At 46.4% G+C, this 12,427-nt stretch overlaps 1 protein-coding gene across 1 annotated transcript in view; it reads right to left on the reverse strand.

Moving 5' to 3' along the window:
- LOC143360812 (uncharacterized) overlaps nucleotides 1-3,001 on the reverse strand; it is a 57,108-nt gene extending 54,107 nt beyond the window's left edge. The window contains exon 1 of the mRNA XM_076799968.1: nucleotides 2,888-3,001. Coding sequence (XP_076656083.1) covers nucleotides 2,888-2,981 — 94 coding nt within the window. The 5' untranslated portion in view covers nucleotides 2,982-3,001. The remainder of the gene's footprint in view (nucleotides 1-2,887) is intronic.
- Between the last annotated feature and the right edge of the window lie 9,426 nt (nucleotides 3,002-12,427).

A 12,427-nucleotide genomic window follows, 5' to 3' on the forward strand; every position in this document is an offset into this window, starting at 1 on the left:
AGGAGGCGGGGAAGGTTGACCTTCCGCCTCACGCAACTGCTCCCCGGCCACGGTTGCTTCGGGGAGTACCTGCACAAGATGGGTCGGGAGCCGACTGCGCAGTGCCACCACTGCGGCGAAGATGTCGACACGGCGCGGCACACGTTGGAGGAATGCCCAGCATGGGCAGGGCCGCGTCGTGTCCCTGAGTGCGGCGGTGGGCGGGTGAGACATCTCGCTGGCGACCATGGTCGACCACATGGTTGGCAGCGAGGTGTCGTGGATGGCGGTGGCCTCCTTCTGCGGGGACGTTATGTTGCAGAAGGAGGCCGCCGAGCGGGCCCGGGAGCGTGACCCGGGGTCGGCCAGGAGAGTCTGGGCGCGGGGACGACCCGCGCGCCAACGTGTGCCGCCCACGACGGGGAGGGCGCGGGGGTCTCCCCCGCGTTCACCGGTGCCCCCGGGAATGGGTGCGGAGTGGGGTCGGCGCGGGGAGACTCCCCGCGCCCTAATGCGCCCCCGCCAATGGGGGCGGTGGGTTTGGTGGCCCGGCTCCCCTCGTGATAGGACGACACCCACCGGGTTAGTTTCCCAGTATGGGGGGTGTCAGTCCGCCCCTCCACAACAGGGGAGGGTGATCCGTGGGGGGTGGGGTAGGAAGGGTCGGGGCGTGCCGGATCGCGCCTCAGACGGCCCTTCCTTCTGGTGGCGGCGTCTTCTTGCCTCGGCCGGGGCTTGTTCCTCCGGGACACCGGCTCCGAGCGGGACACGAAGACTCCGGGAGCTGTGGGTTGACCGAGCTGGGGATTTTCCCCAGGGGTAGTCCCACATAACCCCGGCTCTCCCCGATTCGGACTGAGTTCCGACCGAAGAGTGGACAACGGTCCCCGTGCCTCGACACGAGCTGTTCTAGGCGTGCAGCTTACCGATACCTGCCACGCTATCTATGATCTACTAGTTCGCGGATGTCATGTACTCGCTCGAGGTGTCGCGCACCGTCATCCGCTCCCCTCTCTTACGCTTTCTCACTGCAAGAAGAATTTTGCGTTCAGAGTCGTCTTCATAAAGTTTTTGAATTGCTATCACGTAGCACCTGTCTGCGCTTCCGCGCCCATATTGCAACCGTTTTCGGACATTATCAAGCCGTTGATGAAACTACGTTTCACGATTAATTTACGTGTAGCAGTTGACGAACTGCAAGGGAACTTGTTAGATATCGACGTTTAAAATAAACAAGTTAACCGAACAGTGCTCTCTTTTCTGCCTCTCGGGTCCTACGCGAGTGTCTAGTTCCTTCCACGATCCACATTACACGGAGTGGGCTGCTTACACACCTCCCTCTCCTTTTTACAAGTACTCGGAAATTTGTCAAATTAGCAACAGCTTTCTTTATTTACTCTTGGCCTACCTTCAGCAGCTCTTTTCAGTTATTAATCCAAAGGCCAAGTATCTACTTCGGAATACCTGTTCATTCGATGAACACCGTCAATTTTTTTTGTGGTTTTCTAATTGAAATTTTCTGTTTTTAGAGTTCTTGTTGTAGAGTTCCTCCAGAAGTTCCTGTTTTTAGAATTTGATATTTATAGGTTAATATTGTTAGTCCTCCGATCCGAGGTCTTTCCAAGTACTCGAGTTACCCGAAGCGCCTATAGGTCGTTGCGTCCACATTTCAATAGCTTTAACCAGTTAACTGTGGAGTGTAATTTGAAAAATTCCTCACGGCGCGGAATTAAAATCAAGCAATGAGGAATATATACGTCTAACGCAGGCCAAATGCCGCTATTATATATTTTACAAAAACAGTAAAACAAAATGAGAAAGAATTACATTTTTATTCGAGAAGAAATTAACAATTCATTAACGTTAACCGCACCGCAATAGAGTTTCGGATTGACGTGTATACACGTCGAATGCGCTTAACTGGTTGAGATCGATTTGGGTTCTTTATCTTACTCTTGTCGAATTCTTGAAATTTCTCTGGTTGGTTTAGGCCGCAATCGTGTGTTAGGTTTGCTCTCGTGAGCGAGGTCGCTAGGCCGAACTCGTGTATGGGGTACAGAGTGGCATCTTTATCATTCATTATAGGTATATGGTCTAAGGTTCTCGTGGATCTAGTTGCAACATTTATCGTTCGTCAGAGTAGAGGGCGTAAGAAATCTAAATGTTGTTAACGATGTCGATATTTCAGATCGTGAGACATGAAACCCGATATGGTGATTCGTCTACTCCTGTATCTCGTCTGTGCTATCTGTCTATATTCTCTAACGAAAGAGAAACATGTACAGAGCATTAGATTTATTAGAACGGTGGAATAATCAAGAACTTGTGTATTCACTGCCAATCACGACAGCAGTCTGATAAAAGACAAGACACAGTCAGAATTATAGACGTCACGTACAGAGCACAGCAAAAGCAGAATACGAATAGCACGATCGCAAAGAATACCTTTCAGAGATCACAACTTTCAGGGTTCTCGATACTTTTCGGGACACCCTATATAACTCATGTAATTTTGATTGTTTGTACTCAAAAAATTACATACATTCAGTATGAAAGGTACGCCCTTCAAAAACGAATAATTTTTTAAAATGAACGCCAAACGGCTTAAGTTTATTGAGTTATTAAAAAGATTAGTGTACTAGCTATTGTGTAAATAATTTTTTTTTTAAATGTTATTGGTCACAATTGCGAAGAAAAAAGTTACTCGTTTTTGAAGGGTGTACAAGTACTTTTTACACTGACTATATATACTTCAAATACCCATAAATTCGTGTGCAAAATTCTAATACAAAAAGTTTAATAGTTTTTCCAGAAAAAATTCCTATAAGGTGGTGAAAAAGCGGCCTGTAAAAACAAAAAACCCCCGCAATTATATAATTAATATTACTTGTCAAATTCCGTTACTAACCTGCATATCCACCACAGAAAAGCTCATTGTCATTGTAGTTGACAGGATTTGGATATCCGAACCTCCACATTGAGTTCCGTGCTGGTGGATCCATCAAACGTCCATGGCCATGCACGTGAACATGTTTAGAAACCTTTAGAATTATTCTAATATTATTATTTTTCTCTTTTAATCTTTAAAACATATAATACATATAATAGTAGGGTAATGGTTTACAATAGGGGATTCCTCACCGATTTCAATGACCTTGAAATATGTTGTTGTGGGCATAATTCTGAACAACTTTCGTCGGACGACCTTCGTTTCCGAGATATTTGCAAAAAAACTGTTGCTACTGCAAAGAATCCGTTTTCTAATATACAATCGCATATACATATCTCTCGTATACTTTATACTTTTTTCACATATTGGCTGAAATATTTTCAATTCAGTAATGTTAATTCTAACATGAAATAATAAAGTTGATAGTTATGAATTTTGGGCAATCCATGGAAAATCTATGGGCACGTTTAACAAGATGGATACAGGATTCTTATCAATTACCATAAACATCCATCAATAAATTACAGAGGAGAATTGAAGAACAGTGGGATTACATTCATCTCGGTGAGTTTGAGTTAGTCCGAAAGGCCAAAGTGAAACGTAACCCAGACCTCACCAAGATTCTTTTGAAATAACTATAGAAATCTAACTCTCCGTAGTCTTTGGCAACTCCAAGAAAAATGAAAATACTTAGCCTAACTAAAATTTGTATAGTCATTTGACCTGAATTTGGGGGTTAATAACATATTTCGAGGTCATTGAAATCGGTGAGAAATTCCCTAATGTAAATAATTACCAACACTAAATACTTGAATAAGTTCCTGCTGTTTATTAATAGATGTCGGAAGTAGTATTCTTGTAGGCAATTTGAGATTACTTTGACTTGGTATACTATTAATTTGATACTATAAACAAACTCAACAGAGTTAGGACATAGTAATAGGTAAATAAGTTATATGATTTTCAAACAACAATACACAAAAGAATTGAAAGGGATCAAAAATTGTTAATTTTCTTTTCCATAACTTGTAGATTTTGATGATAAAATGCCAAAAATCCAAGTTTTAACGTTAAGAATTTACTGGTTCAAAAGTTACGAGAATTTGTAGTTTAGCGATTTTAAGCGTTTTTACAAGTGAAGCCGCTGCCATGTTATGCGTATTTATAGTTGAGCGATTTTAAGCGTTTTTGACAAGTGAAGCCGCTGCCATGTTGGTATGTACTGTGCGTCGCGCGTCGTCTAATGAGCAGAGCCGCTAGATGGCACCACAAGTGTGCATGTGTGGGGCGGCGGCACGGTGGCGCGTAGGTTGCACGTTGTACGCCTGCGCCAAGTCATGGGACGGAACGAGTCGTATCCGTTGTCGACTCTTCCTTCTTCTTCTCCGAGCCTTCTTCGAGAGAACCTCGCTGCGCATATAGCGTCTCGTCTACGAAAAGTTTATCCTGCGGCGTGGTGCCGCAGGACCGTGCCGGCTCCATATATAGCTGTCGCGACTCGTCTCGAGTGTCGCGAGCTCTCCTTCGGTGTTTGTTTTAATAAACCTCATTATTTCTGTCGCTACCCGACGTGTTCATTACTCGTGAGGAGTGGGCCTCACGCGCATAACCTAATTCCTCCTTGCCGCGACCACGTGGCGCGTCCATCTTGGACACAGTCCGTCTGGACACTTATTTCGAGCGTTCTCGCCAGAGAACGTGTGGCTTCTGGCCACTGGTGACCCCAATCTCTCGTTCGTTACGAGATCTACGTTCCTAGTCCCCACATCCGTGGAGGACCGTCGGAACACATCAATACGTACATCGGTACGCCTACGCCGCCACCATGAAATCCCCACATTGGTGACCCCGACGTGATGGTTGGGAGTCGTGGGAGTCGTGGAGGACCATGAAATCCCCACACATGTCGTAGGGATATTGGCGCTGCCAAGACGTCTCGATCCAACGCTCTCGAACCAGAGTCGAATAAAGTCGTTTCGTTACATACACGTGTTAGTGATTATTAGTAGAAAGTCTCCTAGTGGTTTTGTGCAGAGTAGGCTGCATTAGAGTTCTGCATTTATCCGCGGGACTCTTAAACCTACAATGTGATGTCGATAACGTAGATTTACAAGTGTAGTCGGGCCGGCCCTCTGCACCCCTCTCAAACCTAGCCCTGACCAACCTTCCGGTGGCTCCAATCATTGGACAATGTCGAAGTACATACCAATATGGCGGCAACCTTATCTGTCAGAAACACTTAAAATCGCTTAACTTTACGCACATAAAACATTTGAACTAGTGAACTCTTAACATTAAAACTTGGATTCTTGGCATTTTCTCGTCAAAATCTACAGAATTATATAAAAAAGTTAAAAATTTTTGGGCACAGAATCGGGATTTCCAAAAATGTCGGTTTGCCCGAGCATTCATATAATACGCGTACCCGCCCGAGCCCGCCCGACTTCTCAAAAACTCGTCCCGAGGAGTAGGGTACCCGTAATTTCGGAAACCCGCACATCTTGTCCAAAAGATGTATGCAATGTGTTCGTAGGCAATCGTATTGTGCGCAACTGAGTGTCTCTCAAAGCAGCAGAGGTAGACGAGATCTTCCCTAAAGCGTTAATAAAGCTGACGACCAGCATGAAGCTCGGCATCACGAAGCTGATATGTGCATACGCTTTTGACACATCTCATATCTCCATATAACAACATCCCATAGAATATTTATCCCTTACACAAAGTCGGATCCTGTATCTTCAGGTGACGCATCCCGAATCACCAGGAAGAAACCAAACCCCACCCTGAACCCTCCAGACAACATCACGACAAAACTGTAAAAGACGCCAAATTCACCAAATAAAGGTTCATAACTGTTTCAACCTCGATACGCGTGACTTCTTTCGGAAACCTATATTACACGGATGCAGATAGTAAGGCGAATACCGTTGTCGAGGTTCAAAATATTTCCTAGTTAATATTCCACAGAATTAGTTGGAATGTTCAGGCAGTTAGTTCCAATAGTGAAAAGTACTATTTTAAAAGTGTAAAGTTAGAATAGAGCGTGCGACATCTCTCTCGTTGGCGGTCTTGATCCGAAGTTCTCGTGACACATAGTAACGGGTTAAAGTGATATTTCTAGCAAAACCAGGAAAACCAGACTATACAAATCCGAGGGCATATAGGTCAATATGTCTAACGTCATTCATACAGAAGACGATGAAAATTCTTATAGGCAGACACCTAAAGGAAAAACCATTGCACCAAGCACATTACGCCTTCAGGCCGGGTCACTCAGTGGAAATAGCCATACATAGGTTAATGAACACAATGGAGAAATCCAAGGGGAAAATGAAGATAACCCTAGTGTGCCTACTGAACATAGAATGTGCCTTTAACATTGGAGGTGATTCTGTTCGCCAAGGCCATGAAGAAGGCAGCACCCTAAGGTACAAGGGGAATCAACTGAAACTAAAGAAAAAGATCTAGGAATCCAATTCCATATGAAACTGATCTGGAGGCCGCGCGTCTTCGAAAAGATTAGAACGGCGGAAAATAATACGTATATGGTAAACAAGGCAATCAGCCGAACGTGGGGCATGAGCCCGAAGTTAGCCAAATGGGTGTACGAATTCATAGTAATCCCACGAGTAACATACGGAGCGGCTGTATGATGGCAAGACACAGACCCAGTAACCATCAAGATAGCGATTAACTACCTGCAACACTTGCCTCTGATAAGAATAACGGGGTATATACCATCAACCCCCACGATAGCGTTGTAGGTGCTTACGAACACCTGTCCACTGGACGTCAAAGCAAAGGGGCTAACATTAAAGACAATGTACAGGCTGGACATATGGGGACATTGGAGATAGACTAGTTATACATGGAGAAGCTCTCTCCGCGTACATTTTGATTAGAATTTTCTAATCCTGACTCATTTTCCTCATTCTCATTTTCCTTTCCTGAGAACGAAAGCGTCCCAACTTGAGAACATTCTTGGAAAATTCTGGGAAAATCTTGAGAACATTCCCTTTTAGAATCTGTCAAGATAATTTCTGATAGGAAATAGCCTAGATAACCTCTCATTAACCCTTTTTAACAAACATCGAACTGAGGCCCGACTTAATTAGAAGCGACAAAAACGAGAATGTGACCCTACGTGACATCACATTATAAACCCGTTTATTTTCATCCTCTTTGATTAGTAATAAGAGTTCTTAAGAGTCAATTCTAGTCAGATCGGGTTAAAGTCCCCTTCGAATCAAATTAACCTTATAGATTCCGCTATTTCGGTAATACTTCTATGTGGCATTCAACAATTACTCTTAAACCCCGCATTGCCAGTGCATCAACACTGTGTACCTTAGGTAACACTACTTTTATTATACACTTATATTCAATTCAATCACGACACCAACACTTGTAATACACATTTAAATCAGAACATATCCATGTCGTTTCGTAAATCGTGCAATCTAAAACCCTTAATTATTTCTAATATCCTAATCTAGTAATTGAACGTTCCCACACGATACAATCTTACCGCTCGGGTTGTATCAACTAAATTGTATTAGTTACGAAGCCTACTAACTATCCTAGCGGCTCCCTGGTTTCGCATCAGGATCGTCCGCGACATACCATAGTGCAAACAGAGATTTCTTCAACCTAGTGGCTTCCCAATTTTGCATTGGGTTCGTCCACGAAAATTATACCATCCTAGCAGCTCCCTGATTTCGCATCAGGTTCGTCCGCATACCAAACTAACAAATTGAAACCATATTTCTGGGGTAATAACCCTTCGCCGGCCTCTCGCGCATCTCGCAGCCCTGGCTCGTAACAGACTGCTAGGGAAAATTCCAAAATTCTGAATACACTGGAGAATCAGTCACCACAGACACTAACGGATGTACCTAAAAACAGGAACATTACAAAATGTGTCCTTTTTAAGAAGTGTGAGATCCAGATCCTATTAAGGACAGACTGAAAGGACGGTTTACCGGACCAATGCAAACGGACGGAAGTCTGGTACACAGACGGGTCGAGAAAGAACAATCTGACAGGGACCGGTTGAATAGACAACCGGACCACGCACGAATACGAAGTACTGGGGATATATGCCACAGTTTTCCAGGCAGAGATACATGCAGTGCTAAAATTCGCGCAGAGCATCCTAGAAAGAAGGGAAACAGGCAAATGCTACACGCTATGCTTGAACAGCCAGGCGGTGTTGAAGACGATGTGCAAGGCAACCTTCACATCAAAACAAGCAATGAACTGCCACGAAGTGCTAAATGAAATTAGGATGAAAAACAACAAAATAGCACTGACCTTTTTTTATCGTGCTGATAATCGCTAATTACGGATTCTCTACCCCCCGGCCCCTGGGGGAAAAGTGGAAAAGAGGATATGCGGAGCTTTCCCGGCACCTCAGGCGCCTGGAGGGCGACTGGTGGGCCGGGTATACCCTCTAGCTCCACCACAGTGACCGGGTACTAGGGCACACAGGGGTCATAGGGAACGAGAAGACAGACGAACTAGTTCCAACTTAGGATCCGATGAGGTACCAACGGGTCCGGAACCCATACTGATGCTTCCGGAAGCGAACTTCGGATTAGCGGTAAAACCCTGGAAGAAACAGATCAGTTGAAACACAGCAAGCATGTGCTCGGAGACGACGCGGTCTATACGAGGAGTAAAGCCCTAGTGAAGAAACCGCGATTAATGATCAGAATGATTGTAGGGGTCTCCACAGGTCACGGAGCGCTAAATATATACCTATACAGAGCAGGGAGGGCAAGCACGCAGGAATGTGCCTTGTACGAGAAAGAAAGCACCGATAAAAGCTCGGTACACCCACTACCGGAATGTCCGGGTATAATAACAGCCAAGATGAGGCACTTTGGTGACCCAACACTTCAAATCTTTCATTTATGACAGCTACTCTCTCCCTCAAGGAAATAGCTTTTCACGCAAAGGTAACACGCAAGAAAGGGGAGGGAGTCCCCGCAGAGCCGGGATTAGGCACGCGCCAATCTGAGAGCGAAGTGAACCTCAACGGAGTACGGAGCTAAATTTTTCAAAGTTTTCAGTAGAATATGTATAGAATTCTCATAGAAATTTTGAGTTTAATTAGTAAATTCGAAGTAATTAGGACAATTTTTTATCGAGTGATTAAGTATTTAATTGATTAATCGATTAATTATTAGTGCGGGATTATGAGCGAAATCGCGATTTAATCGCAAGGAAAATCGGAATTTCGAGAAGTTTAGTGCAGTATTGCGGGGCTACGAACAAATTCGCGATAATTAATCGCATGAAGAGTCGGAATTTCGAGAATTTTCGCGCTGAAAAAGTGAAAGTGAAAATGAAGAAATCAATTAGTTAATTAGTTAATTAATTGGTTAATTTTTCACTAAGGACTATATTCCGCGGAAAAAGTTTTTGGAAGAAAGTGTCCGAGAAAGGAGGCCACACCGCGAGGGGTCGGTCCGAGTTCAAAAAAGTAAGGTAGGAAAGTGTTCACACGGTAGAAAAAGGGTTATGGTCGCGATTCACCTAACGGATTCTCCAAAGTTGTCCGATCAGCGTAAAAATTGATATCCAAGCATTTCAAGGGCTAACTAAGAGATAGGGGTGAATTGGAAGAGATCTCTCCCGGGTGGAAAAAACTTTTCGATCCCCCCCCCCCCTTTTCGTGATACGGCCAAAAAGAAGTTAGGTTTTAGATATTTTGAAAAAAGTGATAGGAGAAAGTTGGAGAGGGAATCGAGACCTTTCCAACGAGCCCAAGAACGGCGAAATCGTAGCAAGTCGAGTTTTCGGGTTATACCGGGTGTCGAATAAATTTTCATAAGTCCGAAAAAAGTGAACACGTGGAGCCCTTTGAGGGGGTATTTTTCGAAAATAGGGAGGGGTGGGGTTTGGCAAAACCCCCTAGTGACAAAAGCCCGCCTACCCCCACTTTTTCGCGAAAAACCGGCTTTTGTGAGCGGAAGAAAGCGTTTTTCGCGAAAACTCACAATAGGCCGCGTGGTAGGGAGCCCAAGGGCCAATTGATAAAACAATAAAAAAGGGCGGTTTACCGGGCAAAAACACCCACTTCCCTCTTGGCGGAAACGCCAAAAAGGGCCTTTTTGGGCGTTTTCGGAAACTCCCGATAAATTAATTAGAAAATTATAATGTATTTTTTTATTTTGTTATATCATACTAGATTATAGAGATAGAGTATTGTGACGTTGCAATTTTGGCGACGTCACTTCTCCGTATTTCCGCGAACGGCGAAGGGACCGGGCTGCCGTTGGCGCCAATTACGACTGTTCGAACGGGCAGGAGGTGCTCCCCGAGGAAGTACAAAATCACCCCGGGATACAAAATAACGAATTTCCGCGCGCCGAGCATGGCACATTCGCAGGAATACTCGACGATGGCGACCCAGGAGGACCAGGAAACCCGGTACCGGTAACTTCTTCGGATGGGACGAGACACCGAGAGGCGAGCTGCAGGACGAGGACCCCCCTCACCGAACATCCAGACATTTTGTCGCGGTCCTGCCGCCGCCTCACCTCAGCCACTTGAAAGGGGTCCCGGCGGGGGTGGTGTAAGCGGACCCATCGGGGCAGATCGCGAATCTGCCTCCTTTCGCGATTCGGGAAAGAATTTCCCAAGAGGGTTCGGGGCCCGCGTATTCCTCGAGTATACGATCCTGTGTTCCCGGAAACTCGCGAGAGGCGCGCCCCATTAGGGAAAAATCGGCACTAGGACGAGGAGTGGGGATACCTAGTCCTCGCGACCGAACTACGAATTCCGAAGGATCACTGTCGTGGTACCTCCCGCTTGAATACGTCACGTTACGAAGTTCCGAGTCTCGCGTTCCGACGATAAACGCTCGCGCCCCGCGTGTTGCGTGTTCCCAAAACGCCCGTGTTTCCGGCCATCCGATCACGAGATTTCGCCAACGTTCCGGACTAGGAGCTTTTGGACGAGGGGCAATAATCCGGAGAATTAGAGACTTCTGAATTGACCGTCCCGATCCCGAACTACGGAAACGGTAAGTCCGCGCGGTGGTCCTTCTGTCCGACCCTTCTTGGGGCGTTTTATTCTCGCGAGTTGGTTCGAAGAGTTCGCGGGGGAGCGAGGCGGGTGTTCCCCGTCGCGTTCTCCAGGTTTCGCGCGCCGAGACGGGCCACCGTCTCGAGCGATATCCCTCACGCCGAACCGTCGGCGTTTTGAGACGACCGGTAAAAGGCCCTTCGCGACGTCTTCCTCGGGGGAATCCGTCCCAGTCGTAATTGGAAAAGGGATCGATCGTACCGCGTAATTACATCTGCGCCGTTCCGAACATCGTGTATGCGTTCCGTATGTCCGTGCGAGAAAACCGCGACAGTCCCCTTGTTATCGCGCCGACCACCAGCGTGCCGCGAGATTCCGTTCCGACGGACGGAATACGGTACCGTATTACCGTACTCGTGCGGAGAATCACGTTTTAACGAATGACCACGCGCGGCGAGTCTTCCACCTTCTCGCAATAATTGTACAAAGAGCGCGGGCTCTCGGGTGCGGCCACGTGGCCGGGTGCTTGTAAACGGCCCGATTTTATAATAAAAGACCTAATAGAGCCGACGTCATCTCTCGTTATTACAACCTGCGCGATCCGCCCTGCCGTGAGGGCTGTCCCCGTTATCCCGTGTCCGAACCATTGGCCCCTTTCGCGTTTTCCGTCGTTCCGCGCATCTCGGAGATTCCCTCCGCGAATTTCGCGTGGCACCCTTCCGGTGCCTGGCGCCCGAGCAGAAGGCTCATGTAACGTAATTTCGTCGTGCGTTATTTTCCGGGGAAGTTTCCGAGATCGCTTTGTACCGGGAGGACCGTGCATCGCCACGGCCGAGCGCGGCCCGGCCTACGAGCCTATAAATTCCCGGAGTCGTCCCCGATTCCCGTCCTAACACGCGGCGAAAAAGGGACGACGTTACAATTTGGCGCCCGAACAGGGACCTCTCTCTCGAAAGGGCTCTTCCCGAGAAAGGAGAGAGGCACGGTAATAGCGACGGACTCGCGCAGGAGATTCCGTGATTCGCGAATTCGGGGAAACTGTCGCGGGACGCTTAGGCTACGGTCGATCCAAATTCCGACGACGAACCAACTCGACAGAGCGAAAATTGTGTAAAATTTTAGTGTGTAGCATTTGTGTTAATTTATTATATATCATTTGGTGTACGTGGAGTGTACGTTTGAGGTGGCTGGGCTAAGAAAGTGCCCCGTGTTTCCCGCTAGCGATTTACGTGTAGTTCCAGTAGGTTGTTTTTTTTGTTTTTTTTGTTGTTTTTTTTTCTTTCATATCGCGTAGCGACCGGAACGCGTAAATAGGGATAATAGGTTCCCCGTTAGGGTCGGTTGGAGCGATACGAAAGCGAGAAGTAAATATCGCGAACAATAATTGTTTACGCGACGCGATTCCGACACCGATTATTGTTGAAAGATAATCGCTTGGGTTTGAATGGCAGGTCGGTTGGGATA

This window comes from Halictus rubicundus, chromosome 14 (genome assembly GCF_050948215.1).
Source record: "Halictus rubicundus isolate RS-2024b chromosome 14, iyHalRubi1_principal, whole genome shotgun sequence".
In the NCBI taxonomy this organism is placed as follows: domain Eukaryota; kingdom Metazoa; phylum Arthropoda; class Insecta; order Hymenoptera; family Halictidae; genus Halictus; species Halictus rubicundus.